Source organism: Dipodomys merriami, unplaced genomic scaffold (genome assembly GCF_024711535.1).
Source record: "Dipodomys merriami isolate MVZ:Mamm:240054 unplaced genomic scaffold, mDipMer1.0.p SCAF_655, whole genome shotgun sequence".
NCBI lineage: Eukaryota > Metazoa > Chordata > Mammalia > Rodentia > Heteromyidae > Dipodomys > Dipodomys merriami.
In genome coordinates, this window is record NW_027206241.1 from 122,906 (window position 1) to 150,246 (window position 27,341).

Sequence of the window (27,341 nt, forward strand, 5' to 3'; positions counted from 1 at the left end):
GTGGGGAAAAAGCCGAATGAAGGCCTGCATGTCCCTGAGCAGCAGTGCTGACTCATCTGGGCCAGGATGCAAACCACAGCCGGCTTCTTAAATGAAAGACACAATGGTTTAGCTGTGCTACAAGTAAATGAACATTTGCAATACTCATAGTTAACACTCAGAGACTATTTGTGCTTGTCAAACCACTGATTGGGCACCAAAATAGCAGAAGAAGACAAAAGATTATTTTTTTTAAGTAAGCTAATCATTATGACATCCAAAACTCTCTTTAGAATAAAAAAAGTTGAGCTGGGGGATGGTAGAATGTGTTTGCCTAGCATGCTTGAGACACTGAGAGCAATCCCCCATATTGTCAAAAATAAAACCCCAAAGGAAAAAAAAAAAAGCTACAATTTAGATGACACAGTTTTCCAAGCGGCAGTAGCAGCACAGCTGTTGGTATCAGGTTGAGTCTGCTGCTAATAATCTACCATGATCCTAACAAGTGTAACATCAATCTCTCCACGGCTGCCTGTGCTGCATGCCCGGTTCAGTGCAGACATGAAACTTGCTGCATGAGGATGCTGATCCCCTCAGGGACAAAGGAGCTACCAAGGCAATGCACAGCAGGGCACCAGCCAGCATCACAGGCTGTGGGCACTGTGCAGGCCTTCATCCTCCCAGGAAAACCTAGGAGGCTAGGCTCACCTTCCCTTCCTCTCTGGGAATGATGACATTCTCATAACGGTTGCGGCACTGCTTGGAAGAACGGTAGATTCGGCTGCAGGAGTTGACAACGTCACTGACAAGGTCCCAGTTAGGTGTGTGGGCAGGTGACACAATTGTGAGGTTCAAGGGCAGCTCAAGTAGCTGCTTTACAGCCTGTAGGACAAGGTTTCAGATCCAACAGGTTAAGAAGCCACACACTAGAAGGTCTTTCTTCCCTGTCAAGACCCCTCACAAGGCGAGCACACTAGCACGTGTGCACAAGCACTTGGGTGCTCCCAGGCAAGGTATGAGTGCTGCTCACCTGCAGCAGGGCCCAGTCCTCGCCAATGAGCCACTCAGGGCTGTCCTGGGCAGGCTCCCCAGAGGGCTTGACATAGGTAGGCAGAGGTTTAGCGAAGGGTGTCTGTTGCTTCAGCAGCAGGTTCTTCTTCTGCTCTTTGCCTTCACGTCGGATTTTTAGCATGCCTGGGGTTGCCCGATCGAACAAGGATCGTGGTGGGACAACTGCCTCACCATGCCGCTGCTTCTTCTTCCTCCCTGTGGCTAAACAGGGGTGACTTCAGAAAAATAAGACCCTGCACCAGCAGGGAAGAAAAGAGGAAACAGGAGGGCAGCCAAGAGGTGCTCACGTCGTGGAAGCACCTACTAATTCTTTCCTTGAGTTTTTTACTTGTTTTCCTGAGACAGCCGGCCTGAAACGCAGGATCCCCCTGGCTAAGCTTCCCAGATGCTGGGATTATAAGCATGTGTCACCATACCTGGCTTCTTTGTTAAGTTTACTATTAACAAGAGCTACAACCAGGAAAGGCTCCTCACTGGAAACAGCACAACAAATGAATAGGGTGTAAGAGGGGAACTGATAGGGGTGTGGTTCCCTCTTCCTCACTCAGCAAAGAGGAAGAACCACAGCAACTTAGGACACTCCATCAAGCACAACAACTTGTGGGGGCATAAAAACCTGCAGTAAGAGAGCAAGGGAAGAGCTGACATTGTCCAAGAAAAAATGTCCTCTTTACCTGACTTATGTACCTATAACCCCTCTGCACTTCACTTCTACAGTAAAAATTTACATTTTTGTAAAATGAATAAAAACCTGCAGTAACACACCTGAGGGGTCTGTTTTATGCCGTTTGCGCTCCTTCCTTACATACACGGGAGGCAGCTTAGCTTCTGGGATGGGTGTGGTTTCATACATGAGACACATAACGGAATCAATGTAGATGTCATTGTCATCCTGAGGAGGAGTGGGTGGGGTCCAGAGCTGAGAAGAGAGAGAAAGTCCCATGAGTGGCAGAGCTGCATGAAGCTGGGAGTTCAGGCACACAGGAAGAGGAGCTACGTACCGGCATGACTTCTGTCTGCCCATCAGCATCTTCATAGACATATTCCTATGGAAACATGGCCAAACTTAAAACTCAAAATGTCTTGGTCTCATGTTCTAGCTCACAAGTTATTTACTTTCACATTAACTCTTCTAAGTGAGTTTGATCAGCATGACTAAGATTTGTTTTCCTGCTTCTATGCAAATCCTTGTGTAAGGGAGCTTCTCTATGTACAAAACCCCAACTGACAGAGATTTTAAAATGGGTTTTACTGGGCTGGGAAGACGGCTCCGTGGTAGAGTGGTTGTCTTGCATGCATGAGGCCCTGGGTTGGATTCCTCAGCACCACAGAAGCAGAAAAAGCCCGAAGTGGTGCTATGGCTCAAGTGGTAGAGCACTGGCCTTGAGCTGAAGAGCTGAGACCCAGAGTTCGGGCCCCATGACCAACAAAAAATAATAATAATAAAAATAAATAAATAAATAAAATGGGTTTTACTTGCTACTAGCAATGTAACTGAGAAGACCAGCATCAAACTGAAGATCTCAAAGAGCAAGTAAGCTATAAAGAAACTGCTTTCAGAACATGAGCTAGGTATAAGTATGAATGAACAAGGCAAGCAAGATGAGAGAGAGCTAACATTTGGAACAGGGTAGACACAAGCTGTACCATGCTATAGGCATCCTCCCTCGTATAGGTGAGCAGCTCAGCCTCCTCCTGCTCACGCTGCAGCTGGGCCTCCTTCTGCTGCAGGCTCTGGGCATTGCGAGACTCCCAGTTTCTCATTGATGTCATCACCATGTCCTGGTAGAAAGAGCACCAGGAAAGGCACTTTCCAGATTAGAGCCATTGGGTTTGGGTTCCTGCGGGCTGCCAACTCCCTAGGCACCAGCCTCTGTGCACAGGTGGACCACAAAGAGCACGTCTCACAGGTCTCTCTGCTACACAGGCTCTATTCCCTCCAACACAGAACCAATGCATTGAACACCACAGCTGCCTGTGCAAAGACTCCAAGACCTCCTTCTAAGTGAGTCTCATACCACTAGGTTTTGGCTTTATTTCTTAATTTAATAAAATTACATCTACTTCAAGTCCAATTTAGCAATGAAAAACTTGAGACGTGATTAAAAACTGATTCTCTTACCTCACTATTTCTCTCTTTTTCTTGTTCAATGGTTGCATGGAACAATTCCAAGTAATTCAAAGCATATTTTTCAATTGGCGTTAGCTATTTCAAAAAATATTTTGAACAGGGTAAATAGCAAGTTAATAAAGATCTATAAAGTCATTTACAAAATCCTTTCAACAATATTTGAATTGAAAAAGTAAATGTTCATAGTAAATAAACAGTATCTTACAAAAAGGCCCACATTTAAAAATAATTAGCTTTAAGAGAAAATAGCTCCAAACCTGTTCCATAAAATCAGCTAGCTCCTCCAGCTGCGACGGTTCCTTGTCACACCGAGGGCCCTCTGAGTCTGAGAACATAACACCAGTGCTCAGTACAGGTACAGCCTCTTCTGCAGACCTCGGCACGTCTTCCTCCAGATATTCGATGCTCTTGAGGGCCTATGGAGGTTTGGCATTGACTACTGAGATATACTTTCTAAATGAAGGGGTTAATAAGGTTAAGGCCAATGCTTTCTCTGTAAGCAATAATGAGTCTCTACACTGAGATCCTTGTATACATTTGTGTCACACTAAGGCACTAGTGAAAATCTGGGCATGACAGTATACACCTTGAAGTCACAAGTTCCAGGCCAGCCTGGGCTACACAGTGAGTTCCACGCCAGCATGGGCTACAGAAAAACTGTTTCAAGGGAAAAAAAGAAGGATAGAAGGGAAGGATAGTCGGAAGGTGGCAGTGGCTGAGGGTAGGGAGGCCTTCTGAACAGTTCATTTTCCAAAGCAGAAAAGGCAGCAGCTGGTCAACACCTGTTTGAAAGAATAAGCTGAAAACAAGGAGCAGGGCACACAGCTCTTATTTTCAGAAGAAACAAGCAATGAAGTCAGTGGCCATACCTGAAGCCAGACAGGATAAGAGAGGCATAGAGACCAGATCCTTCCATGGTAACAAAGGAAAGAATCTCTAGAAATAGGAGCTATAGCCCCTCCCTTAATAGGGGCTATAGTAGCAAGAAGGGATTCAGAAAGTGAGAAAAACGTGAGGCCCAGATCTGTGGTAAGGAGGGCCTCTACCAAAGCCAGAGGTGGGAGGTAAGAGACCTTGGTAAACACTTGCAACACACCTCTACATACAAGGCAGTCATCCTGAGGCCACCATGGGACCTAGGTACACACCTCAGTTCTTCCAGAGCTAAAACAGTAATTCACGCAACCCCATACCCAAAATATTACCACTTTAGTTTATCCCCAAGACAAAAAATATTAATGAAACACACAGCATTCTCTCTAAGTCTTCAAAGTCTGTGTATTCTACACTCATAGAACACTGTCATGCAAGTTAGCTATAGTTCTAGTGCTCAGTGGCCACATGGAGTCAGTGGCTGTTTTAGTCAGAGAAGGGGAGGCCAAGACAGCTGATTGTAGCAAGGGGCAAACAAGAAGGGCTTAAAAAGCACATATGAAATAGGGAGATAATCTTCCCCACTATTCTATTCTATTCCCTTCCCTTCTCCTTCCCTCCCTTCCCCTTCCTCCCTTCCTTTCAGTGCTGATCTTGGGGCTTGAACTCAGGGCCTGGGTACTGTCTCTGAGCTTTTTTGCTCAAGGGCAGTGCTCTACCACTTTAGCCACAGCTCCACTTTCGGTGGTTAATTGGTAATGTTCCACAGACCTCCTGCCAGGGCTGGCTTCAAACCACAGTTCTCACATCTCTGCCTCGAGTAGCTAGGGTTATGGGTCTGAGCCTGGCACCTGGCTCCTTCACCCCTCTTTACAGCTGGAAATGCCCACACTGTAAGGATGGAAGAAAGGGAGGGAGGCTATGAGCTGGGTGAGGTTATAGGTCAGCAAAGAGTCAGACTAAATACTCAAGAGTCCTGTCAAGTAAAAGACACAGCCACTGTGAGGAAGCATGTGGGATCAGGACCCAAATAACATGTTCCTCATCAACAGAGCCTTCACTCTTACCTCTATGAAAGGCCTTGCGATCTTGGGTGCAATGGTTTCGCTCACAGAGGGCTCCTGAGAAAGCACTACAAACTCCTCAGCTCTCACTGGAAAGCCAGCGTCATCCATGGGAGAATAAACCTCAAACAGCTCCTGAATAGTTCGCTGAACATTAAAAATAAAAATTAAAAATCAACAAATAAGCACACTACTCCCCAGAAACAAAGATGCAATCTTTTTTTGTTTTTTTGGTTGGTCATGGGGCTTGAACTCAGGGCCTAGGTGCTGTCCCTGAACTCTTTTGCTCAAGGCTAGTGTTCTACCATTTGAGCCATAGCTCCACTTCTAGTTTTCTGGTAGACAATTGAAGATAAGAGTCTCACAGACTTTCCTGCCAGGGCTGGCTTCAAACTTTGATCCTCAGATCTCAGCCTACCAAGTAGCTAGGATGACAAGTGTGAGCCACTAGTGCCCAGCTAAAAAGGTAATCTTTTTTTTTTTTTTTTTGGGGGGGGGGTCTGGTCGTGGGGCTTGAACTCTGTGCCTGAGCGCTGCCCCTCAGCTCTTCAGCTCAAGGCTAGTGCTCTACCACTTGAGCCATAGCGCCACTTCCAGCTTTTTTCTTTTTGCTTATGTGGTGCTGAGGAATCGAACCCAGGGCCTCAGGCATGCAAGGCAAGCGCTCTACCACTGAGCCAACTTCCCAGAACTAAAAATGTAATCTTATACCTAAACCTGAGACTTAGGTAACTTAAAATGCTCAATCATTTCTCATAAGTGTCTGTTTTAAAAAAAAAGTACCTGTCTAGCAAGCACAGAGCCCTGTGTTCAAACCCCAATACTGTCACACACACACATACACACAAATTAAAAAGAAATTTAAAAAAAAAAAAAAAAGGAAAAGGGACAGGGAAAGGGAGGGAAGGGTGAGAACAATTCTGCTGCTAACCCTGAGAAGTGAGGGAGGTATGAGACAAGGTCTTACTGTGTAGCCCAGGCCAGCCTTGAACTTACCCTCCCGCCTTGATCTCACAAGTGCTGGTCTGCGCCAACATGCCCAGTTTTTTTTTTTGTTTTGTTTTGTTTTTGTTTTCTGGTGCTCTCAGTACTGGGCTTAAACTCAGGACCTAGATGCTATTGCAATCCCTTAGCTTTTTCAAGGCTGGCATTATACCACACTTGAGTCATAGCTCCATATTTGGTTTGTTAGTATTTGGAAATAAAGAGGCACATGGACTTTCCTGCTTAGGCTGGATTCAAACTATGGTTATTAGATATCAGCCCCTGAGTAACTACAATTTATGTGTGAGCCATCAGCACCCAATCCAAAGAATTCTTAACAAACAGGGGTTGTTGTAGGAGTGACTCAGTTTGTAGAGCACTAGCCAATGAGTGAAAGTGTCAGGTACCAAGTTTGAGTCCTGGTCTAGGAACTGAAAGAATAAACAAACAAACAAAATACCTGAGTTAAGAATGCCATTGAGTAATCATTTCCCTGAGCAGCCACTTCTCGAATCAAATCTTTAGTTCCATTTTTCAACAATTTTTCTTCAATAGAATTGCCACTTACAAGCCTGTAACAAAATACACACACACACACATACACACACACACACACACAGAGTGACAATTAAATCATCAGGAAACAGAATTCTTCTAGATATCTGGATGTCATCTAGAGAACCAGCATCTGCCCACAGTCTTTGTGAGCACCTGCTAGGCTGCAAACACTCCAATCTTGGCCCTCGAACAGCCTGGAGAGCAAGCTGGGCCCTCTAAGTGTCCACACTGTCCACATGGCATCCTCTGCCTGGCACAGTCCTCTCTTGGCAATCTCAACTTGGAAATGTTCCATTTAGTCCTTCCAGACACCGTGAGCATCTGTCTTCTTTCAAAATTTCCCTGATCCTAACAGCAAAGATGAATACTTCCCTAATTGCTGCTTGTTGAGACACTCCCAAGAGAGCTTTCATTCTCATGTAAGCTGGACATTTTTTTATCAGCTGATCCCAGGAATACAAAGGAATTTCACTCATGTAACAGAAAATGAACAGCAGTCCTACAGGGGCAAGCAGACCCATCCTATTACTTCCCCCAGAATGCTTGTTTTGATGCTAAATGCTAAAACCCAGAGAAGTTCCAACAAACAAGATTTTCACAGGGATATTAAGAAATGGGATTTTTCCAGAAAAATCCTGAAATAGATAGCAAAAGACAATCAAGAAGCATGGAGTAGAGTGACAATCAGATGCTGGGGAGAATGAAATGAAACTGTACTCAGCCTCGATCCTATTAACTCATGCTTACTGCAAATAACTTGATTATATAATGCAAGGAGGAAGAAGAGAACCAGTTCAATCCCTCGTCACTCTGAAATAACATTAAAATGAGATGTTTTCATTGACACTGTTTGCACACACACATACGTACAGTAAGACAGTGTCACCTTCTATCTGTGTGATGCCGTGCACCAAGTGAATAACTTTTTTTTTGGAGGGGGGGCAATACTTGGGTCTCACACCTGCTGGGTAGGTGCTTTACCATTTCAGCTACATCCCAGCCCAAAGGTGTCCAACTTTTTTGAAACAATTTTTTAAACTCTTATTATAAAGGTGATGTACAGAGGGCAACAGTTACAATCAGGTAAAGAACAAAAGGGTAACTTTATTTATTTATTTATTTATTTTTGGTCAGTCATAGGGTTTGAACTCTGGGTCTGGGCGCTGTCCCTCAGCTCTTCAGCTCAAGGCTAGCGCTCTACAACTTGAGCCAGTGCCACTTCCGGCTTTTTTTGCTTATGTAGTGCTGAGGAATTGAACCCAGGGCCTCATGTATGCAAGGCAAGCACTCTACCACTGAGCCACCTTCCCAGCCTTGGGTAACGTTTTTAATAGACATGCATTTTGCCTGCTTCTCTGACCCCTTCCTCCAGGAAGCCAGTGTTTGGGAGGGGGAGCCTATCTGCCTGTCACAGGCACCCCATAGTTCCTGCTTTGTGCCATGTGAATAATGAAAGTCCATCCCGACACCACAGGTTATGATGGGACAAAGGATACAGTATTTTAATTACAGCAAACTTTGTCCGTGTCCCATAAACAGTTCCCTATTCCATGCTGCTGGCTATCTGCCGACTGTGTCTACAGACATTTCATCAGACGTTAAACTTGTATCTCTCTGCTTATCAGTGAGATGGTTATATTTTCATGTTCATTTTGCCACGTGGGGTTGACTAACCAAATTCCTAAGTTCACTTTCTCTCCACTTTTTGTTGTTGTTGTTGATTATAGGGCTTGAACTCAAGGCTTGGGCACTGTCCCTGAACCTCTTTGTACACAAGGGTAGCACTCTACCACTTGAGCCACAGTGCCACTTCTGGGGTTTTTTTTTGTGTTGTTTTTTTTTTTTTTTTTTGGGTCCGGTCGTGGGGCCTGAACTCTGGGCCTGGACGCTGTCCCTCAGCTCTTCAGCTCAAGGCTAGCGCTCTACCACTTGAGCCACAGCGCCACTTCCGGCTTTTTTCTTTTTGCTTATGTGGTGCTGAGGAATCGAACCCAGGGCCTCAGGCATGCAAGGCAAGCGCTCTACCACTGAGCCACCTTCCCAGCCCCCACTTCTGGTTTTTTAAGTTGTTAATTTGAGATAAGAATCTCACAGGGACTTTTCTGTCTGAGCTGGCTTCAAACCACAGTCCTCTGATCTCAGCCTCCCGAGTAGCTAGGATTACAGGTATGAGCCACCTATTTCACACTTCCCAAGTGATTATTCACCTATTTACTTGGTTGTGGTGTTTTCCTTCAGAGCTTATCTAGAGATTAACTGTTTACCCCATCTGGACTGTCTTGTTTCTAAATGAAAACAATGACTTGATCCTTCTCTAGCTCAGAAACAGTGTGCAGCAACTTATTATACAGATTAGTATTACAGCATAGTAACAAATGTTTCCAGAAATTTAGAAACATATTATGGGGCTTTCTCTATTTCCCCCAATTACCTGTTTGTCCAGGTACAATTTTTTTTTTTTTTGGGGGGGGGGGTCCGGTCGTGGGGCCTGAACTCTGGGCCTGGGCGCTGTCCCTCAGCTCTTCAGCTCAAGGCTAGTACTCTACCACTTGAGCCATAGTGCCACTTCCAGCTTTTTTTTTTGCTTATGTGGTGCTGAGGAATCGAACCCAAGGCCTCATGCATGCAAGGCAAGAGCTCTACCACTGAGCCACCTTCCCAACCCTCCAGGTACAATTTTTATGCTTGAAGGTATAAATACAGATCTAAATTCTTTCAGGAGATCTTTTATATTTCATAACAGTTCAAACAAACAAGTATAACATGTAAACACTGAAAGCCAGCAAGCTAAGAGGCCCAATTAAATTACAACTTTAAGCAAATGTCAAGTATAAACAGATAAAACAGCAGGCATACAAATGTGTTTGAAGGAAAAACAAACCAAACATAGAAACTTGTAAAATTAAATTATGGAATATCATCTTTGGTTCTTTTATTTCTTTGTTAGTGACTTTTCTTTTGCTAGACCTGGGGCTGGCACTCAGGGCCTAGGGAATGTCCCTGAACTTATTTTGCTGAAGGCTGGTACTCTACCATTTGAGTCACAGCTTCACTTCTGGCTTTTTCTGTGGTGAGCAGTTAAGAGTCTCACAGACATTTCTGCTTCAAACCACAGTCCTCAGATCTCAGCTTCTTGAGTAGAAGTTACAAGCCTGAACTACTGACGCTTGGCTTCATTAGTGCCTTTACATAACGTACGTGTGTATATGTGTATGTGTGTGTGTGTGTGTGTGTGCTTCATTAGTGCCTTTACATAACGTACGTGTGTATATATGTGTGTGTGTGTGTGTGTGTGCGCGCGTGCGTGTGTGTGTGTGTGTATATTTTTATTTATTTTTGGCCAGTCCTAGGGCTTGAACTCTGGGCCTGGGAACTGTCCTTGTGCTTCTTTTGTTCAAGGCTAGCACTCTACCACTTGAGCCACAATGCCACCTCTGGCCTTTTCTATTTATGTGGTATTGAGGAATTGAACCCAGGGCTTCATGCATGCTAGGCAAGCACTCTATCACTAAACCACATTCCCAGCCTACAATATATATATTTTTTTGCAGTACAAGTTCTGGTGCTTGAACTCAGGCCCTTGGCGATGTCACTGAGCTTTTATTGCTCAAGGCCAGCACTCTACTATTTGGGTCACAGATCCACTTTTGGCTTTTCTAGTGGTTAACTGGAGATAAGAGTCTTATGGCTGGGGCCACTGGCGGCTCATGCCTGTAATCCTAGCTACTCAGGAGGCTGAGATCACAATTCGAAGACAGTCTAAGCCGGATCATGAGACTCTTATCTTCAAGTAACTACCAGAAAACAAGAAGTGGTTCTGTAGCTCCAAGTGGTGGAGTACTAGTCTTGAGCAAAAGAGCTCAGAGATAGCACTCAGGACCAGAGTTCAAGCCCCATGACCAACAACAACAAAAGAGTCTTACGGACTTTCTCACTCAGGCTGGCTTTAAACTGCAATGCTCAGTCCTCAGCTTTCTGAGTAGCTAGGATTACAAGCCTGAGCTGCCTCAGTAGTGCTTTCTATATTCCTCCCTCAAAGGTTCTCATGATAAGCATTTCAACAACATTGTCCTCAATGGTAGTCACCTATATATGTGGATATCCTTACAAGCATTTCAACCACACAGTCCTCAATGGTAGTCACCTGAATATGTGGATATCCTTACAAGCATTTCAACCACACTGTCCTCAATGGTAGTCACCTGTATATGTGGATATCCTTACATCTCCCCATTCGATCACACCACTCCTGAGCCTTGGCATCCATCACTGGATTTAGGTCATTGTCATAAAAGACAACAGTGTCGGCTTCAACAAGGTTTATGCCAGTGGCACGGCTATGGGTAGAAAAAAGGGCACAGAAAATCCGCCTATCTCTGTTGAAACTCCTCATCAGCTCCTGAGAGGAAACAAAATGTTCAGGTGTTAGTATTCCTGGAAAACACTGTGAGACTTAAGAAGCTTTCTAACATCCCCCAATTTGAAAAGTTACTTTGTTACAAATTGGTTTGTGTTCCATGTGAGACATGGTCTGTACATCTTATTCTGGTTCTTCTGGACCTGTGGTCACCTTCCATACTGGCCACACACATGCGCACTGTACAAGCAGCATAGACATTAATCCGCTATGAAAGAGATGTGATGCTCTGTCTCCCCCTTCCCGCCACCCCACCCCAGTCCCAGGGCTTGAATTCAGGGCCTGGGCACTGTCCCTGAGCCTCTTTTGCTCAAGGCCAACACTCTACCACTTGAGCCACAGCACCACTTCTGACTTTTTGTTTATGTGGTATTAAGGAAGCAAACCTTCATGTGTGCTAGGCAAGCACTTTACCACTAAGCCACATTTCCAGAACACATTGTGTTCTGCCTTGTACTTCTTGTTAGCTCAATCTGTAGGCCCCACAAGAAAGCAGAGTCTTGCTGGGGAGGGAGATGTGCTTTCTCCTCTATCCTCAGGCAATGCCAGGGCACTCTACAGGCAAAAAGCCCCTGGAGTAAGGATGAGGACTTGGAGAGATATACCTCTAACCTCATAGTGTGAACCAAGCATTAAAATGACAATGTGAAACTTCTCAAATATAAATCAATTCCATGCCAAAACAAAACCTAAACTGAACAACTCTCTTCCTTGAAGAAATCCTAAATTGCTATACTCTTACAAGAAATTGGTGTAATATATCTGGTGTTTTTCTTTCTAGGCCTTTGGGGGAGGGCGGAGACTGCTGTGGGCAGTAAGAGCTCCCGCAAGCATCCTGCCTTCTGTACTTGGGACCTCTTTGCCATGCATTCAAGCTTGTCCTGAAATGCTAGGGACAAGGGTTTCGTAGTCTGCCCTATGCAGCTTCAAAGAACAGTTTCTACTGACAACACTGCCAAGTCTTATGAACACAGAGCTTTTTGCACTCCTATTACTGGACATTCACTCTGTTCTTGATTGTGGCTTCATAAACTTTCTACAGGGAACAACTATGTATACAAATTTTTACTTGGTGTGTTGCTATTGCTGTGTATTGCTACCTGAATATGAGTTTACTTGATTCAGCCGCTATCTACCTTTGAGGTCCACAGTGTCACATTGGCTTTATTTTTTATTTATTTATTTTTTTTCTGTCCTGGCACTTGACCTCAAGGCTTGGGCACTGTTCTTGAGCTTGTTTTTTTTGTCGGTCATGGGGCTTGAACTCTGGGCCTGGGTGCTGTCCCTCAGCTCTTCAGCTCAAGGTAAGCGCTCTACAGCTTGAGCCACAGGGCCACTTCCGGTTTTCTGGGTGGTTTATTGGAGATAAGAGTCTCATGGACTTTCCTGCTTGGGCTGGCTTTGAACCATGATCCTCAGATCTCAACCTCCTGAGTAGCTAGGATTACAGGTGTGAGCCACCAGCACCAGGCTTTGAGCTTCTTTTTGCTCAATGCCAGCACTCTACCACTAGAGCCACAGCACCACTGACAACCTTTTCTGTATATGTGGTATTGAGAAATTGAACCCAGGTCTTCATGCATGCTAGGCAAGCACTCTACCACTAGGCCATATTCCCAGCCCACTTTTTTTTGTGTGTGTGTGCCAGTCCTAGGGCTTGAACTCAGGCCTGGACACTGTCCCTGAGCTTCTTTTGCTCGAGGCTAGCAATCAACCATTTGAGCCACAGTACCACTTCTGGCTTTTTCTATATGTATGCTACTGAGCATTTTACACAAGCACTCTACCACTAAGCTACTTTCCCAGCTCCCACACTGGCTTTCTAGAAAGTTATACTGACAGAATGCCAGCAAACGTGAGGACCCGAATTAAAATCCACAGAACAAACAGAAAGTTCTGCTAAAGCATGCTTCCACCAGCACTGCCGAAGAAGACCTATTACTGGGCCTAACAGAGCAAAAGCCAGGCACATTATCTCAACTTGTGTTTCTTTATACTTTAGTCTAAACAGTACCCATATCCGTGCCTTGATCCTTGCTCCACAGTTACTTCCTGAAGGACATTGTCCTACAGTACCTACCTGTCATTGATGCCTGTCCTAACTGAGACACCTAGCATGTAACTAGATACCTGTGGAGGGAAGGGACTGACTAACCATCTTGGAAGTGCTATCTCTCTGCCTAGAAGAGCCAGGGTACCATTAAGCTTATACTACAGTGGTAAATGAGGCTGGAAAATAGTGACTAAGGGTTATACATCTAAACAAGTCGTATAATGAACAAGTTATGTCTTACCTGCCGCTGTTCACTGTTGGCATTTTCATCAATTCTTATATAGGTGAGATAATGGAAGTTCAAGAACATTTCTAAAATGTCTAACATAAGAACCATCTGTGATAAAATCAGCACCCGGCGCCCTTCAGATTTCAGCTTCTGAAGCAGGACTGCTAAAGCTTCTAACTTTCCTAGGAAATGAAACATCAAGAGCAACTCACATGAGTCCTTCACTTCCATTTCCAATGTGGGAAGCAGGAAACGTTCCTCCCCGATTCCCCATTCTCCCTACTTTATCCTGATATACTGAAAGAAATCCCTGCTGAAAATTAAAAAAGAAAAAAATCTCATAGTACAAAGCAAGCACAACCTCATGCCATGAACTCATGCCGAAACAGTCTGTCATACCTGAGTCAAACTGCACCAGTCTCAGCTCAGGGAACTGTAGAGAACGCAGTGCAGTCAGCTGCTGAAGCTGCCGGAGATAGGGGGCAGCATGCTCCCTCAGACGCTGCCTCAGGGCCCGGAGCCCACAGCTGTACAGTGAGGGTGGCCTGGCCACCCACAAGGAAGGGGGCGCAGCCACCACAGGAGGAATCACACAGGCCACCCTGAGGAGCAGAAAGCACATGTGGTCACCACATGGCACCAGAACCTTTGGCAGTATGAGTGGAAGAGAAGCAACAAGAGCACCTGACGATCATCATGGGCTGCCATCGTCCTTCACAGCACGGGGGCAGGCCTGGCCAATTATGGCAACCGGGGACCACCTCAGACAGCCCAGCCCAAATAACCAGCATTGGACACTCTCTAGACCATGGCTCATCATTCAAGCTCTGAAGTTGACCTGAGACATCAGGGCCAAACACTCAGGGGACTGCACATAGGGTCAGAACTTGGAAAAGAGGTAAAGATCCAAGCCCAGCAGGAACAGCACAGACAGCCTGGCTACAGCTACAGCTACAGCCCATATGGCCCTGCTCCACTACTGCCTGTTCTGAATTCAACATTCACCAGTGCACGAAATCAACTTCAAAGAATGTTTTTCTGAAAGGATTTGATGGAGAGACCCAGTAACATGACCCTCTGGACCCTGAAAAGCAACTTCGAACAAATTCCTAAGAGATAACATGGGGAGAAGTATATCAAAATAAGAACACTGGAAAAAGTACAAAGAAAACGGGTATAGCATAGTGAAGAAACACACACATACACAAAAAGTTACAACACTAAGTTGCCTAACTTACCTGTCAAGAATATCCTGGAGCGATTCTTTGCGCTGATTCAACGTTAATATCAGATCACCTTTACTTTTTGAGGGTAATAGGTAACAGCTCGTTGACCCAACCCCATTCCCAAAACTGCTGTCAAAAGAACCTGGCCAAGGCCTCTTTCCTCTGCCAGGTAGAGAACAAATCCTCAGCAAGTCTCTGCCATATACCGGGGTTTGGGAACAGCGTCGTTCATTGACAAAATGCATCTGATCCAGCCGCTCCTTCAATAGCCTGGTCTTTTCCTCCTTTACCAAAAACATGATTTAAAAAAGTTACTTACTGAAGAAAACACAACAAATTATCTCTTCACCCTGGATCCTTTAGCATAACATCTACTGTGTATATTGATGTACACAATCCTTGTTCCATGGGAACTAGTGACAGAAAGGAAGCAGGAAAAGGAAGACTTCTTTCTCTTCCACCTCAAGATACAGAGGACTTCTCATCCTCAAGAAACATAAGGAATGAAATTTTTAAAAAATGTTGCATTCCAGTTTCTTCTGTCATTGGACTATGTGTTAAAATCAGGACTACAATTCAGAGGGCACAAATGTGTGTGTGAACTGCCTGATCAGATGAGCCCAAACAGACTTCACGGTCTCTGCATGCAAGCAAACAGCTTCTGAAAGCTGCCTGCTCCACACTGGCAGTTCACAAGCTGCCAACGCACGCCCACACAGCCCGGCACGTACCTGAGTCGGCCCTGCAGCAGGAGAAGCTGGTTTAGAAGCCAGCCCAGGTTCTCCTATAGCCATGGCACTCACTGCCACTCGACCCGGAACGCCAACTACAAATGCAAAAGTGAAGAGCTGAGAAGGTTAGCATGACAGCCAGCATGCACAGGACCCAGTCCCAGGGGTGGGCTGCCTAGACAGGAATTTGCCCACCTCTGGAGCAGGTGTGATAGATGACTCCCAAATTCTCAAGGAGGTGAGAAGAACTGGGAGGGTAAAACCCTGCAGCTACCATCGGAACTGTGCTGGGTGACCGTGCAGGTATGGAAGCACGTAGCAGCTCATCCCACCCTCCCAGCCTTGCGGTCTCATCTAGCCCACCCTGGCAGAATGCTACCGGTCCATAGAGGCCCTGCAGCATCATCAGAGATGACTTGGAGGTGCAAGCGGAACTAAACAGAAGCCACTGAACAACTAGTACACAGAGAATGACCAGTAAACCAGTTGCTTCTGACCAATAGGGCAGACCCATCAGCCACTTGATATTATTCCCTGTGGGTGTCCACATGTCTAACCCACCCACCACTAGGTCCAGGACAGAGCACATCTAGGCAGAGCCAAGGTCTTTAAGAGGAAGCTGACAGGGGTGAAGCATGAGCTAGAAGCCCAGCAGGTCTGGAAGCTAGGCCACCCAGAAAGTTTGATTCTTGCATGCACAGGGGCCCATGGCCCACTCCCAAAGAACTTTAAGTATGCTCAGTAAGTGTGTTGGTGACATATTAACAAGCTGAATTACTCATGGTTCCCAAAGTCTCTTGTTAAAATAAGATCAAAACAAAAAATTTCAAACAGTGGGGACTGGTTATATGTAAGGACCTTTGAAAGCAAAAGAGAAAGAGAATAAACCAAGCTGATGCCACAAGATATCTGAGGAAGCGACAGTCACAGCATGGCTTGGATGTGCAGAGGGCCTACAGTCAGATACACAACACCTCCCAATTGCTCGGAAGAGTCAGAAAGCAGCTAAACACCAAGCCTTCCTCCTGAGCAGAACACCCTACCTTGTGGGGTCAAGGGTGCGGGGCTGGGGCCAGCAGTTGGGGGCTTGCTTCCCAGGGTGCTGTGCATAGCACCCGCCTGAGACACGGTCTGCATCACCACGGGGCCGGGGGCTCTCAGGTAGGGCTGCCCAGGGGCTGACACGATCTGGAGGACGCTGCCTGCAATCACACGTCCACCAGAGGCGTCAGTTATAGGTACGTGCTCATTACAGCACACACCCATCACTTCTAAATGTTACAGAAATAAACAAACACACTAAATACCCCAAATCATATTTACATAAGCAGATCAATGCAAAGCTCACTTTGAGGAAGACGGAAATATTTCATCCCCAGTAAAGAAGTGTTTGAGGAACAGTTGCTTTGCTCAACATCAGGAAAAAGGGCCAATGCACCTTATAATGCCTCACACAAACACCTCGGTACAGGTCTGTGGGGGCTGCATGGCTATCCCAAGGATATGATTCACGAGAGAGCCCCAGTTCCCAGATCCATGTGAGAGCCTGCTGTGTTTCAACTGGTTTGAAGAATTGCCAGGAAAAATGGGTTTGACCCAGGTATCCCTAGGTTTGCAGCTGTTTTGGAGGGTTGCTTCCCAAGAGTGTGCCAAGGAAACAAACGACCACCAAAAGTGTTCATAGATGAGCTAACATCTGACATCCTAAACCCTGGAAAGATGTGGAATCAAACCACATGAAACCAGCAAAAACCCTTTGCCCTGTGGTTGGCCGGGTCGCCACCTCCCAGCAAAGCTGCAAAGGGAGGGGCTGGCAACAACTGCAGAGGATGCTACTTCTAAATCTTAACTTTAAAATGAGAGCTAAGGACACATCTGGCACTCATAGAGCTAAAGTGGCTAAAACTGTTGTCACATAATGATTCAACACTGATTTTAGGGAGCCACTCAAATTTTCATTCCCTCATTTTCTTTGAAAGTAGTAACTAGAAAGCATGTTACTCTTAGCCAAAGGTTAAGCTAAATAGTCTAGTCAGGTGTGGCAGCATGCACCTGTGGTCCCAGCTACTAGGTAACATAGCCAGAATCTATTTTAGAAAAAAAAAAAACAGAACAAAAAACAAAATGTGTATATGTAAAAGAAAATCATCTCTCACACCAATCTCTAGTCTTTGACATTTCTTGAACAACTCATCTCATAATCACAAAGAGGCAAACATTGCTTTTTCTTTTTGCCAGTCCTAGTGCTTCAGCTCAGGACCTGGGCACCATCACTGAGCTTTTTTGCTCAAGGCTAGCACTCTACCACTTGAGCCACAGCTCCACTTCCAGGTTTCTGGTGATTAGTTGAAAATAAGGTTCTCATAAACTTGCTTCTCTGGGCTGGCTTTGAACTGTGATCCACTGGTGCTTGGCAAGTATTTCTATTTTGATTTATAAAATAGGGAACTATTTTCAAAGAGCAGATGCTGTTAATAAAAATGACTGTGGTGCATGCTGGTGGCTCACGCCTGTAATCCTAGCTACTCAGAAGGCTGAGATTGGAGGGTAGCAGTCAAAGTCAGCCCGGGAGCAGGGAAGTCCATGAGACTTATTTTTTTGTCGGTTGTGGGTCCTGAACTCAGGTCCTGAGTGCTATCCCTGAGCTTTTGTGTTCAAGGCTAGCTCTCTACCACTTTGAGCCATAACTCCTTCAGGTTTACAGGTGGTTAATTGTAGGTAAGAGTCTCATAGACTTTCTTACTCAAGCTGCCTTTAAACTGTGATCCTCAGATCTCAAGTCTCCTGAGTAGGTAGGATTGCAGGCATGAGCCACCAGTGTCCCTCAGCTCATGAGACTTTATCTCCAATTGACTACCAAAAATCTATAAGTGACTGGGAGCTGGTAGCTCACATCTGTAATCCTACTTACTCAGGGGGCTGAGACCTGAGGATCATGGTACAAAGCCAACCTGGGCAGGAAAGTCCATGAGACTCTTATCTCCAAGTAACCACCAGAAAATCGAAGTGGCACTCTGGCTCAAAGTGGCAGAGTGCTAGCCTTGAGCAAAAGATCTCAGGGACAGCACCCTGGCACTGAGTTCAAGCCCCACAACTACCTCCCTCTCCCTGCCCCCCTCCCCCAAAAAACAAACCCAGAATCTGGAAGAGGAGCTGTGACCCAAATGGTAGACACTAGCTTTAAGCAAAGAAGCTTAGGGACAGTGCCCAGACCCGAAGTTCAAGCCCCAGTACTAGTACACATGTATGTACACACACACACACACACACACACACACACACACACACACACACACACACACACACACACACACACACACACACACACACACACACACACACACACACACACACACACACACACACACACACACACACACATCGGAAGTGGAGGTACATCTGTAGTGGCAGAGCACCAGTCTTGATTAATCAAGCCCCAATATTGGCACATAAAATAAAAAATAAAAAAGACTATCATTAGGGTGCCTCAAGTTGACACCAATCCTCAACAACTTTATGCGGTGAGACTTGTTAACACCACTGCTAGGTAAAGAACCTAAAATTTGAAGAGGCAGCTCACTTGCCCGAGTCACTCCACCAGGCAGGGTAGGTCCTCAGGCATGTGCCAACAGTGGCATGCTTGTCATTCTCAGCATTAGTACCTTGTAGCTGTAGGGGCTGGCCTGCTGTGAGCTGCCGAAGCTGACTATGTGACAAGGTGAACTTGTTCCCCTGGAATTGCAGTGTCACTGGTGTCTCTGGCTGGGCAATGCGGCTCTGCGGTCCTGCGATGGATGCCAATTGAGCTATTTTCACTACTTCTCCACCTGTTGAAAGGCAGAGAAAAAAGTTAAAACTGGGACTCTTACATGACAATTATGTCTTACAAATAATGGGCCACCTACAGAAACTGAAGTGTCCTAGAAACACTAATTAGGAATTGTTCTTTACTGCTTCAAGAAAATAATTGTTATATTAGAAAAAAAAGCCAAATATAACAGATTTTAATGGTTAACCTATTTGATCACAAAATGTTGGAATTACTGGTATTCAATATTGATATCATCAGTCAAACTATTAGCGAATATTTTACTTTTCTCCTCAAATGATTATTTAAAAAAACCAAAACAGCAAACAGCAAAAATAGCAGAAATCTACCTGTAATAAATTTAGAAATCTGTTCTGGCAAATCTTCAAAAGACTCTCAAAATCTGAAAAAGCATGTGTTCAACTAAGCTCACAGAGGTTAAAAGATTTTTATCACTAGATAAAAAGAATAAACAGTGAGCTTCAATTACACCCATAATGTTTTAAAAAATCTAGAAATGTATTTAAATAAGTCATACCTAAGTAAAGCTTTTAGATATAAAATTTCATCCTAATTCAAACTAGACTGTAGGATTCAATCTACAACATTTACTGTGGAAAAAAGAAGTGAAACTTTACACTGTTTAAACATTTTAAAACAACGTAGTTCAACGTTATGTCTCCAAAACAGTCCTCCTATCAGGCCAAACCTGTGCAGCTAAAAGGCTTTTACCAAATGGCTGACATCCAAGTACAAATGCTCCTCCCAAGAAAACCCACACCGAAATCATTAATGGTAGCATAAAAAGAACAGTTAGTAAAATGCTGGAATCATTAATGGTACCATGAAGAGAATAGTTAATAAAAGAATTGGAAAATATCTAAAGATATCTTGCCTACAGAAAAACTATGAGCAAGAAAAGGAAAATGGGGAAATGAAAGTAGGAGACAGATTTATATACAGAAATTCAAATCTCCTCCTAACACTCCTTGGTCTGTAGGTTAGTAAAGCCTAGTTGACATAAAAAGTTATTCCCCCTTCATGCTCCTCTAATGCGTAGCTCCCCAAACACAAATACAACCTCATCTCCAGCCAATGGAAACGGGAGCATGTAAGGGCTTTCTCCCCTCATCTGCCTGCCTAAGATAACTGCTCTTTATTGATGGCAATGAAGAGATACTCATAATGAAAAAAGGAGCTGCTTCTCTACTTTTCCTCCCTTCTCTCTCTCCAGGAAGGCCTAACACAATTTTGTCACATAAGAAAGAACATACAGCCGGGCGCTGGTGGCTCACGCCTGTAATCCTAGCTACTCAGGAGGCTGAGATCTGAGGATCGCGGTTCAAAGCCAGCCCGGGCAGGAGAGACCGTGAGACTCCTATCTCCAATAAACCACCAGAAAACCGGAAGTGGCGCTGTAGCTCAAGTGGTAGAGCGCTCGCCTTGAGCTGAAGAGCTGAGGGACAGCGCCCAGGCCCAGAGTTCAAGCCCCACGACCGACAAAAAAAAAAAAAAAAAAAAAAGAAAGAAAGAACATACATGAGGCAGTATTTGAAAAATACACAGCCTGCAATATTTTAAGTTAGGATAATCTCCCCAACAGGAGAATAAAGGTCCATATGAGCTTTGAAAACATGCTGATCCTGCTGGCCAAACTAAAACGTGCTCTACTGAAAAAAGAACACTATGATATTTTAGCTTGGTATAGTATTACAATATGTCTGTTAAGCAAATATTCTTCCCATTTTCACACTTGATAACACTTGAGAAGCCAGAAAAAAAAAAGGTATTTGGAAACCTAATATCAACTAATATAACTTCACCATAAGCTCCTCAGTGTGGGGCTATAGACTGCTGGGCAGAACCTTGGCTGACCCTAAGCTGAAGTGCTAGCCTGGCACACCAGTCCAGCACAAGGAACGCAGGAGAAAAACAGAGCTGGCAAGGGTAAGGAGAAAGAGCAGAAAAGAGCAGGGACCTGGACGCTGACCTCTGGAGAGGCCCCACCCTCGGGGAGGTGTCAGGCTCCAGGCAGCACTGAGGCCTGGGCTGAGGGGCAGACAGAAGTAGTGGACAGCAAAGCTCTTCAGACATCCCATGTTCCTGACATGCTGCCCCAGGCAGCAACAGCAGATGCTGACTAGTGAGGCCACTTACTGGGCAAGCGGGCCTGGGCCTGCGAGGTGAGCACCAGCCGCTGAGGCTGCGGGCTCGGACCCGCAGCCAGCGAGGGGGCCTGGGGCGGGGGCGGGGGCGGGCCTGGGGTGGAGGCCTGGGCATTGGTCTGGGCCCGCAGTTTCACAGGATGGGCCGGGCCTGCTGCTGTGCTGGAGGTCGAGGCAGGCTGGTGGTGTCGAGGCGCACCGACGGAAGCCTGAGAGGTCTGAAACGGGGCTGCTGCCACTGCAATCGATAAGGTTGGTTTGTGCAAAGCTGTTAGAGGTTCTTCATAAAATGCAGTATTTTATACCCGATTTTCAAAGAAATTACATAAACATTTCAGTTTCTCAAACGAGAAGCACTCTCTTGGGGAAAAAAAAAAGTTGGAGGGACTTACACAGTTCTTGAGAAAAGAGGACCAAGGTTCAACCTGCTGCTGAGTTAGGCTCACTGTGAGCTGATCAGCACAAGCAGTGTGCACTTCTCAGAGGGGAGAGAAGGGTTTGGAGCCAGCCCAGTCCAACAGTTCTATCAATTACAATAACCCTCTAGACACAAGGAGGCATCTGCTCTCACCTTTTCATAATCTCACCACTGCTGTTGTGAGTACTTGTTTATCTCAAAGAAAAGCAATGGACTTGAGCGGCTGATGGTTAAAATGCCTTTGCAACCTTTTCTGTACTTCACCCTATCCTTCTTCAAAGTTACCATCAGTTACTTGAAAAGACCGCACCACACATAACAAGAACAGACTTTCTCAGGAGCTTCCTAATATGCCTTGACATACATAAAAAGAAATCATTTGCTAAGGCACTCACCATCAACACTCACTCAACAAAGAGTGAAGTTTCTTGTACAGGGAAAACCCAACGCAGCAAGCAAAAACACCTACAAGCTGATTGTGGTGGTGCATGCCTATAAGACTTGATTCACATGCATGTGACTTTTTTTTTATTTGGTACCAGTCCTGGGACTTGAACTCAGGGCCTTGGCACTGTCTCTGAGCCTCTTTGTGCTCAAGGCTAGTTTTTTTTGCTCTGAGCCACAGTGCCACTTCCGGCTTTTTCTGTTTATGTGATACTGAGGAATTGAACCCAGGGCTTCATGCATGCTAAACGAGTACTCTACTACTACTAAACCACATTCTTAGTCCATGCCTGTGATTCTTAACTCAGGAGGCTGAGGCAGGAGAATTAAGAGTTCAAGGCCTGGGCAAGATCCTAACTCAAGATACCAAAAATAAATTTTAAAAAATAAAGGCTACTATCATGGGAAAGTGTACATGGAACCTTTGGAGACAATGATGGTCCCTGCACCCTCTCAGCAGTGGCTGCAACACACAGTAGGGCAAGAATGCAGTGCCATGTGCTTCCCCAAGCCTTTCACAACAAGTGTGATAGCTAGGTGAGGTACCTTTTGCATCCGGGTTGGCAGAAAAGGTGGCAATTGGTGGCCGTCCTCGAACCTGGCCCTGTGGAGCAGCAGCAGTGGTGTTGGCAGTTGCTGTCCGGGGTGTGTGGGTGGGGAATGCCACAGTGCGACCCTCAGGCTTCTGACCATACTGCACAGGCTGGAATAACCTAGATGCCAGTTGGATCAGGCAGAAAGATACACAGAAGATCACCAAGCTGCAGAGTTCAAACTCTAAAGGACTGCCCACAGAGGCCCACTGAGAGTCCTCAATTCAGGAGCAATGTAATTCTGAAGACAGCTGTTCTCACTCTCAGCCCAGGAAAGCTGTTGACAAACTCTGTACTTAGAAGTGGCACGTTGCAACCCAGGCACCGGTGGCTCACGCCTGTCATCCTAGCTATTCAGGAGGCTGAGATCTGAGGATCACGGTTCAAAGCCAGCCCAAGCAGGAAAGTCCATGAGACTCTTGACTCTTATCTCCAATAAACCACTCAGAAAACCGGAAGTGGTGCTGTGGCTCAAGTGGTAGCATGCTCGCCTTGAGCTGAAGAGCTGAGGGACAGCGCCCAGGCCCACAGTTCAAGCCCCAGGACCGACCAAAAAAAAAAAAAAAAAAAAAAAAAGTGGCACGTCACCTAATTCTTGGTGACATTAAGATTATCTCTCTTGGGCTGGGAAGGTGGCTCAGTGGTAGAATGCTTGCCTTGCAAGCCTGAGGTCCTGGGTTCGATTCCTCAGCACCACATAAGCAAAAAGAAAAAAGCCGGAAGTGGCACTGTGGCTCAAGTGGTAGAGCACTAGCCTTGAGCTGAAGAGCTGAGGGACAGTGCTCAGGCCCAGAGTTCAGGCCCCACGACCGGACCAAAAAAAAAAAAAAAAAGATTATCTCTCTTTTTTAAAGATAATCTTAATAGGGGCAGGGAAGGTGGCTCAGTGGGAGAGTGCTTGCCTTGCATGCATGAGGCCCTGGGTTGGATTCCTCAACACCACATAAGCAGAAAAAGCTGGAAGTGGCGCTGTGGCTCAAGTGGTAGAGCACTAGCCTTGAGCTGAAGAGCTGAGGGACAGTGCCAAGGCCCAGAGTTCAGACTGACAAAAAAAAAAAAGATAATCTTAATATAAAGTATCAATGTGGACTAGAAAAAACATCTCTGGCTTGTAGCATCTGCACACTACACTTCAGAGTAATAGCAAAATGGGCGGAAAAGTCATGCTGAGTAAATACGGACTCAGGATGGGGGGGCACGGCAGGTCTGGAAAGGCACTCACGTGAGGGAGGGACACCAAGTCCAACAAGGTGGAGCCTGCTCTTTTTTTACCTAGAAAACGGGAGTGGCAGTTTTCAAAACCACTGTACAAAGACAACAGGCAGAGATAACATTGAGCCTCATTTTGTGTGCTGGTCCTGGGCCCAGGGTTTGAATTCAGGGCCGGAGCTCTGTCCTTAGGCTTTTTGCTTTTTTGCTCAAGGCTAGCGCTCTACCACTGGAGCCTCTTCTCTCAGCTTTTTTGGGGGGAATTAACTGGAAATAAGGTCTCACAGATTTCCCTTGTCTGGGTTGGTTTCAAACCATGGCCCTCAGATCTCAGGCTCCTGAGTAGCTAGAATTACAGGCATAAGCCACCAGCACCTGGCTCCACTGAGCCTTTTAACAAAACCCAGTGAGCACAAGTGAACCCATTTGTCTGGTACATCAGGTCAGAGGTTTCCTAAGTAGACAGGCTGGGGGTCTGTAGAAACCTGCTGCTGCCATTCCTACCACCACCAATCTGAAGACAACTGGTCACAATACTCACGTAAGCCAAGGTCAGAAGGGGCTATCAATCTGCTGAACTGGCTCATCTTCTCCCCACCCCCTGCTTTTTTTTTTTTTTTTGGGTTGGCCATGGGACTTGAATTCTGGGCGTGGGTGCTGTCCCTGAGCTCTTTAGCTCAAGGCGAGTGCTCTACCACGAGAGCCACAGCACCACTTCTGTTTTTCTGGTGATTAATTAGAGATGAGTCTCATAGACCTGCCTGAGCTGGCTTTGAACCGCAATCCTCAGATCTCAGCCTCCTGAGTAGCTAGGATTATAGGGATGAGCCACTGGCACTCGGCAGAACAGGCCCCTTTTATCTAAAGTACCAACTTTCATTTCATTTCAGGAATCTAATCACTGGGCTTAGTCTACTTAGTCTATCCTGAATCATGTAGTTCTCACTATCACCATCTAGTATGTCTATCCCTCTCAGATTCACAAAACCATCCTTTCACATTGCTGTGGAGATCTTCTGAGAACAGCTTTGATGCAATCCAGTAGAAACCCCTGCCTACCCTGTCACAAGCGTACCACTAACAAGATGCCTGGCTATACCAGCCGGCTGACTAAACTCTCATGTGCATCCCAAACCACAAGCTTGCTTAAGAGCACTCCTTGGACAGCAGCGACACTTGCTGTCCAGGAAAATTCCTGAGAGAATCAGGAAACCTACTTAAGATTACAGCATTCCTCTTCACTATTGATGGCCCAGGGTCAGCTGAAGGGGTGGAGAGTTCCCAACCCCAAGTGCTAGGGAGCTGACTCCCAGCCAGGTGCTGCTCCTAACTCACACCCACATACCTGCTGGCCTTCAACTTCACTGCTGCTGGCCGTGTTGATGGGGGTGGTGACACAAACACCTCCTCCATGAGTTTCCGAGTCACCTTTTTCTTAGATAACAATTCCGCTTCGTGGCGAGTGATTTTATTTTCTAACCCAATAAGATCAAATATAGAAAGATCGGTTTCCTAAGTAGAAAAAGAAAAGAAAAAAGAACCAAAAAAAAAAAGTGCTATACAAGATGGCAGAGGAAATAACTGAGAGGGAAACCATGAGCTGCTATAAGGAGGGGAGCCAAGCTGAGAAGGCTCTACCCTGGAGGGCAGCTCACAAATACTGCTGGGGTTAGGCAGGTCATGACTCCCCTATGCTTAATGCACTTGGTCCTCCCCAGGGTCCCAAGAATGAGGAACAAGCCCTGAGAGACAAACTAGAGCTTAGAGAAAGAACTTAGGCAGCTCCAAGTCTGGACACTATGGAGAGAGCAGGGGAAGGGCTCGGGTGAAGCCTGTATGAGCTGGGGCATGTGGAAGTTGGTGTAGAAATGACTTTAGCAAGGCTCACTTCAGTGACTTGAAGTCTCACTGGAGGCCGATCCTGGGCATTTCAGTAGACAGGAACAGAACTGCTGGAGGGCACAGCCCTGGGTCCAACGACATCCAGTCTAGACACATAGCTCTGCCTCTAACAGCAGCAAGCACCCGCCTTCCCTGGTACCACTGGTCATGCTTCTCAGGGCTTTAGATAACAAAAAAGTAACCCCACCCCCAAGAGGAGGGCAAGAGCAGGGCAGTGAGGAATGGAGAGTGGGAAGTGGCAAGCAAGCCAGGTGGCCCCACCACAGTGGCCTGTTAGCAGTTCTTCAAAAGAGGAAGACACAAAGTGACCCGGCAGCTCCCTTCCTAGTGTACTCGCAAGAGCAATGGAAGCCCATGTCTATGCAGAGACTCTTACTTCAGCCTTCAAAAAGGATATTCAGAAAAACATTCTGACAAACAAAACAGGGTGAACTTCAAGAATATGTTAAGTCAAAGAAGTGAGACACGAAAAGCTGCATGTGATTCTCATAAAGCAACCAGAACATGTTAAGTCCACAGATTGAGAACAGTCTGATGGTGGTCAGGTAAGGCTGGAGAAAGGGGCTGAAAGTTGCTTTGTATAGATGCCTGAGTTTTATCTAGCAAGTGCCTGGAAAGACCTCAAGCCGTGATTTAGCTTTCTTTACTTACCTTCCAAAACTCTCTCTCCAGGGCCTTGAGAATGAGAGAGGCAGATCGGTACTGTAGAGAGCCAGCTGCATAGGACGATCCTGGGAGCCGGGGCTCCACCAACCCAGGGTGGTTGCAGATGCGTTGCAGCCGCATCAGGACACTCAAGACACTGACAAAGTGCCCGCTCTTCAGAGCTTCTTGTGTCCTGCTCATTGGAGAACAGACAGGTAGTTGAGGCAGAACGGCAAATCTGTATTTACACTCTGACTCCTTACCATCTCCTATACTAACCCCAGAAGCTTCACTGGCATGTTCCCCTATACTACATGACATTAGTTTTGCTGAACATTCAGGTCCACATTCCCACACAGGCCTTTTATTCACCCACTGTGTCCCTCATCTTCCCTATGCAAAAATATACTCTGTCAGAGAGCCATGAACCAGAGGCCAGACATGGGAGAGCTGTCCTTTCAACAAGTTTCCACCACTGTGACGAGGACCCTGAAGGAGGAGCAGAGGCAGACAATTCCAAGGGTGAGAGGAACGGGCCAGGCAGAAGGGCAAGATGAAAACACTGCAGAAAGTGAATCCCCAGTCTCACAAGATAGAGCTGCTAACACCTGATCCTATGGGGGTTGCACTGAACAATGGTGAACAAGATACCGAGCAGGCAAACAGCTGGGCCCTGGTGCAGCTGGAATGGACCTCCTGGAAGAGAAGAAGCTTGCCTGGATAGAACACAGCATGTTTAGCAGCCAGAAATATGTAGTGAAGGTTGGCTAATCTGGAGAAATTCAGGAATGAACATGGAACCTGAGAAGGTATGGAGCGAATCACTGCAGGTTTCTAAGTC

The 27,341-nt window shown here is 45.9% G+C and overlaps 1 protein-coding gene and 1 non-coding gene across 14 annotated transcripts in view; both read right to left on the reverse strand.

Annotated features, from left to right (window-relative positions):
- The window catches only part of LOC138815656 (E1A-binding protein p400), a 112,798-nt gene that overhangs the window by 23,016 nt on the left and 62,441 nt on the right, over positions 1-27,341 (reverse strand). For 7 of the 13 annotated variants that reach the window (XM_070005072.1, XM_070005077.1, XM_070005073.1 and 4 more), the window contains 20 exons: positions 26,507-26,693; positions 25,299-25,465; positions 22,698-22,864; positions 21,282-21,527; positions 18,979-19,143; positions 16,360-16,518; positions 15,317-15,411; positions 14,598-14,869; positions 13,759-13,961; positions 13,372-13,541; positions 10,863-11,059; positions 6,563-6,674; positions 5,122-5,265; positions 3,439-3,597; positions 3,173-3,256; positions 2,698-2,832; positions 2,052-2,096; positions 1,816-1,969; positions 1,010-1,251; positions 688-861 (listed from right to left, as the gene is read on the reverse strand). In XM_070005072.1, coding sequence (XP_069861173.1) covers positions 688-861; positions 1,010-1,251; positions 1,816-1,969; positions 2,052-2,096; positions 2,698-2,832; positions 3,173-3,256; positions 3,439-3,597; positions 5,122-5,265; positions 6,563-6,674; positions 10,863-11,059; positions 13,372-13,541; positions 13,759-13,961; positions 14,598-14,869; positions 15,317-15,411; positions 16,360-16,518; positions 18,979-19,143; positions 21,282-21,527; positions 22,698-22,864; positions 25,299-25,465; positions 26,507-26,693 — 3,277 coding nt within the window. The remainder of the gene's footprint in view (positions 1-687; positions 862-1,009; positions 1,252-1,815; positions 1,970-2,051; positions 2,097-2,697; positions 2,833-3,172; positions 3,257-3,438; positions 3,598-5,121; positions 5,266-6,562; positions 6,675-10,862; positions 11,060-13,371; positions 13,542-13,758; positions 13,962-14,597; positions 14,870-15,316; positions 15,412-16,359; positions 16,519-18,978; positions 19,144-21,281; positions 21,528-22,697; positions 22,865-25,298; positions 25,466-26,506; positions 26,694-27,341) is intronic. The other 6 variants (XM_070005084.1, XM_070005082.1, XM_070005081.1 and 3 more) reach the window with 4 other exon arrangements.
- LOC138815665 (small nucleolar RNA SNORA49) lies at positions 11,537-11,669 on the reverse strand. The gene has a single exon (XR_011368410.1). It is a non-coding gene; the product is annotated as a small nucleolar RNA SNORA49 (small nucleolar RNA).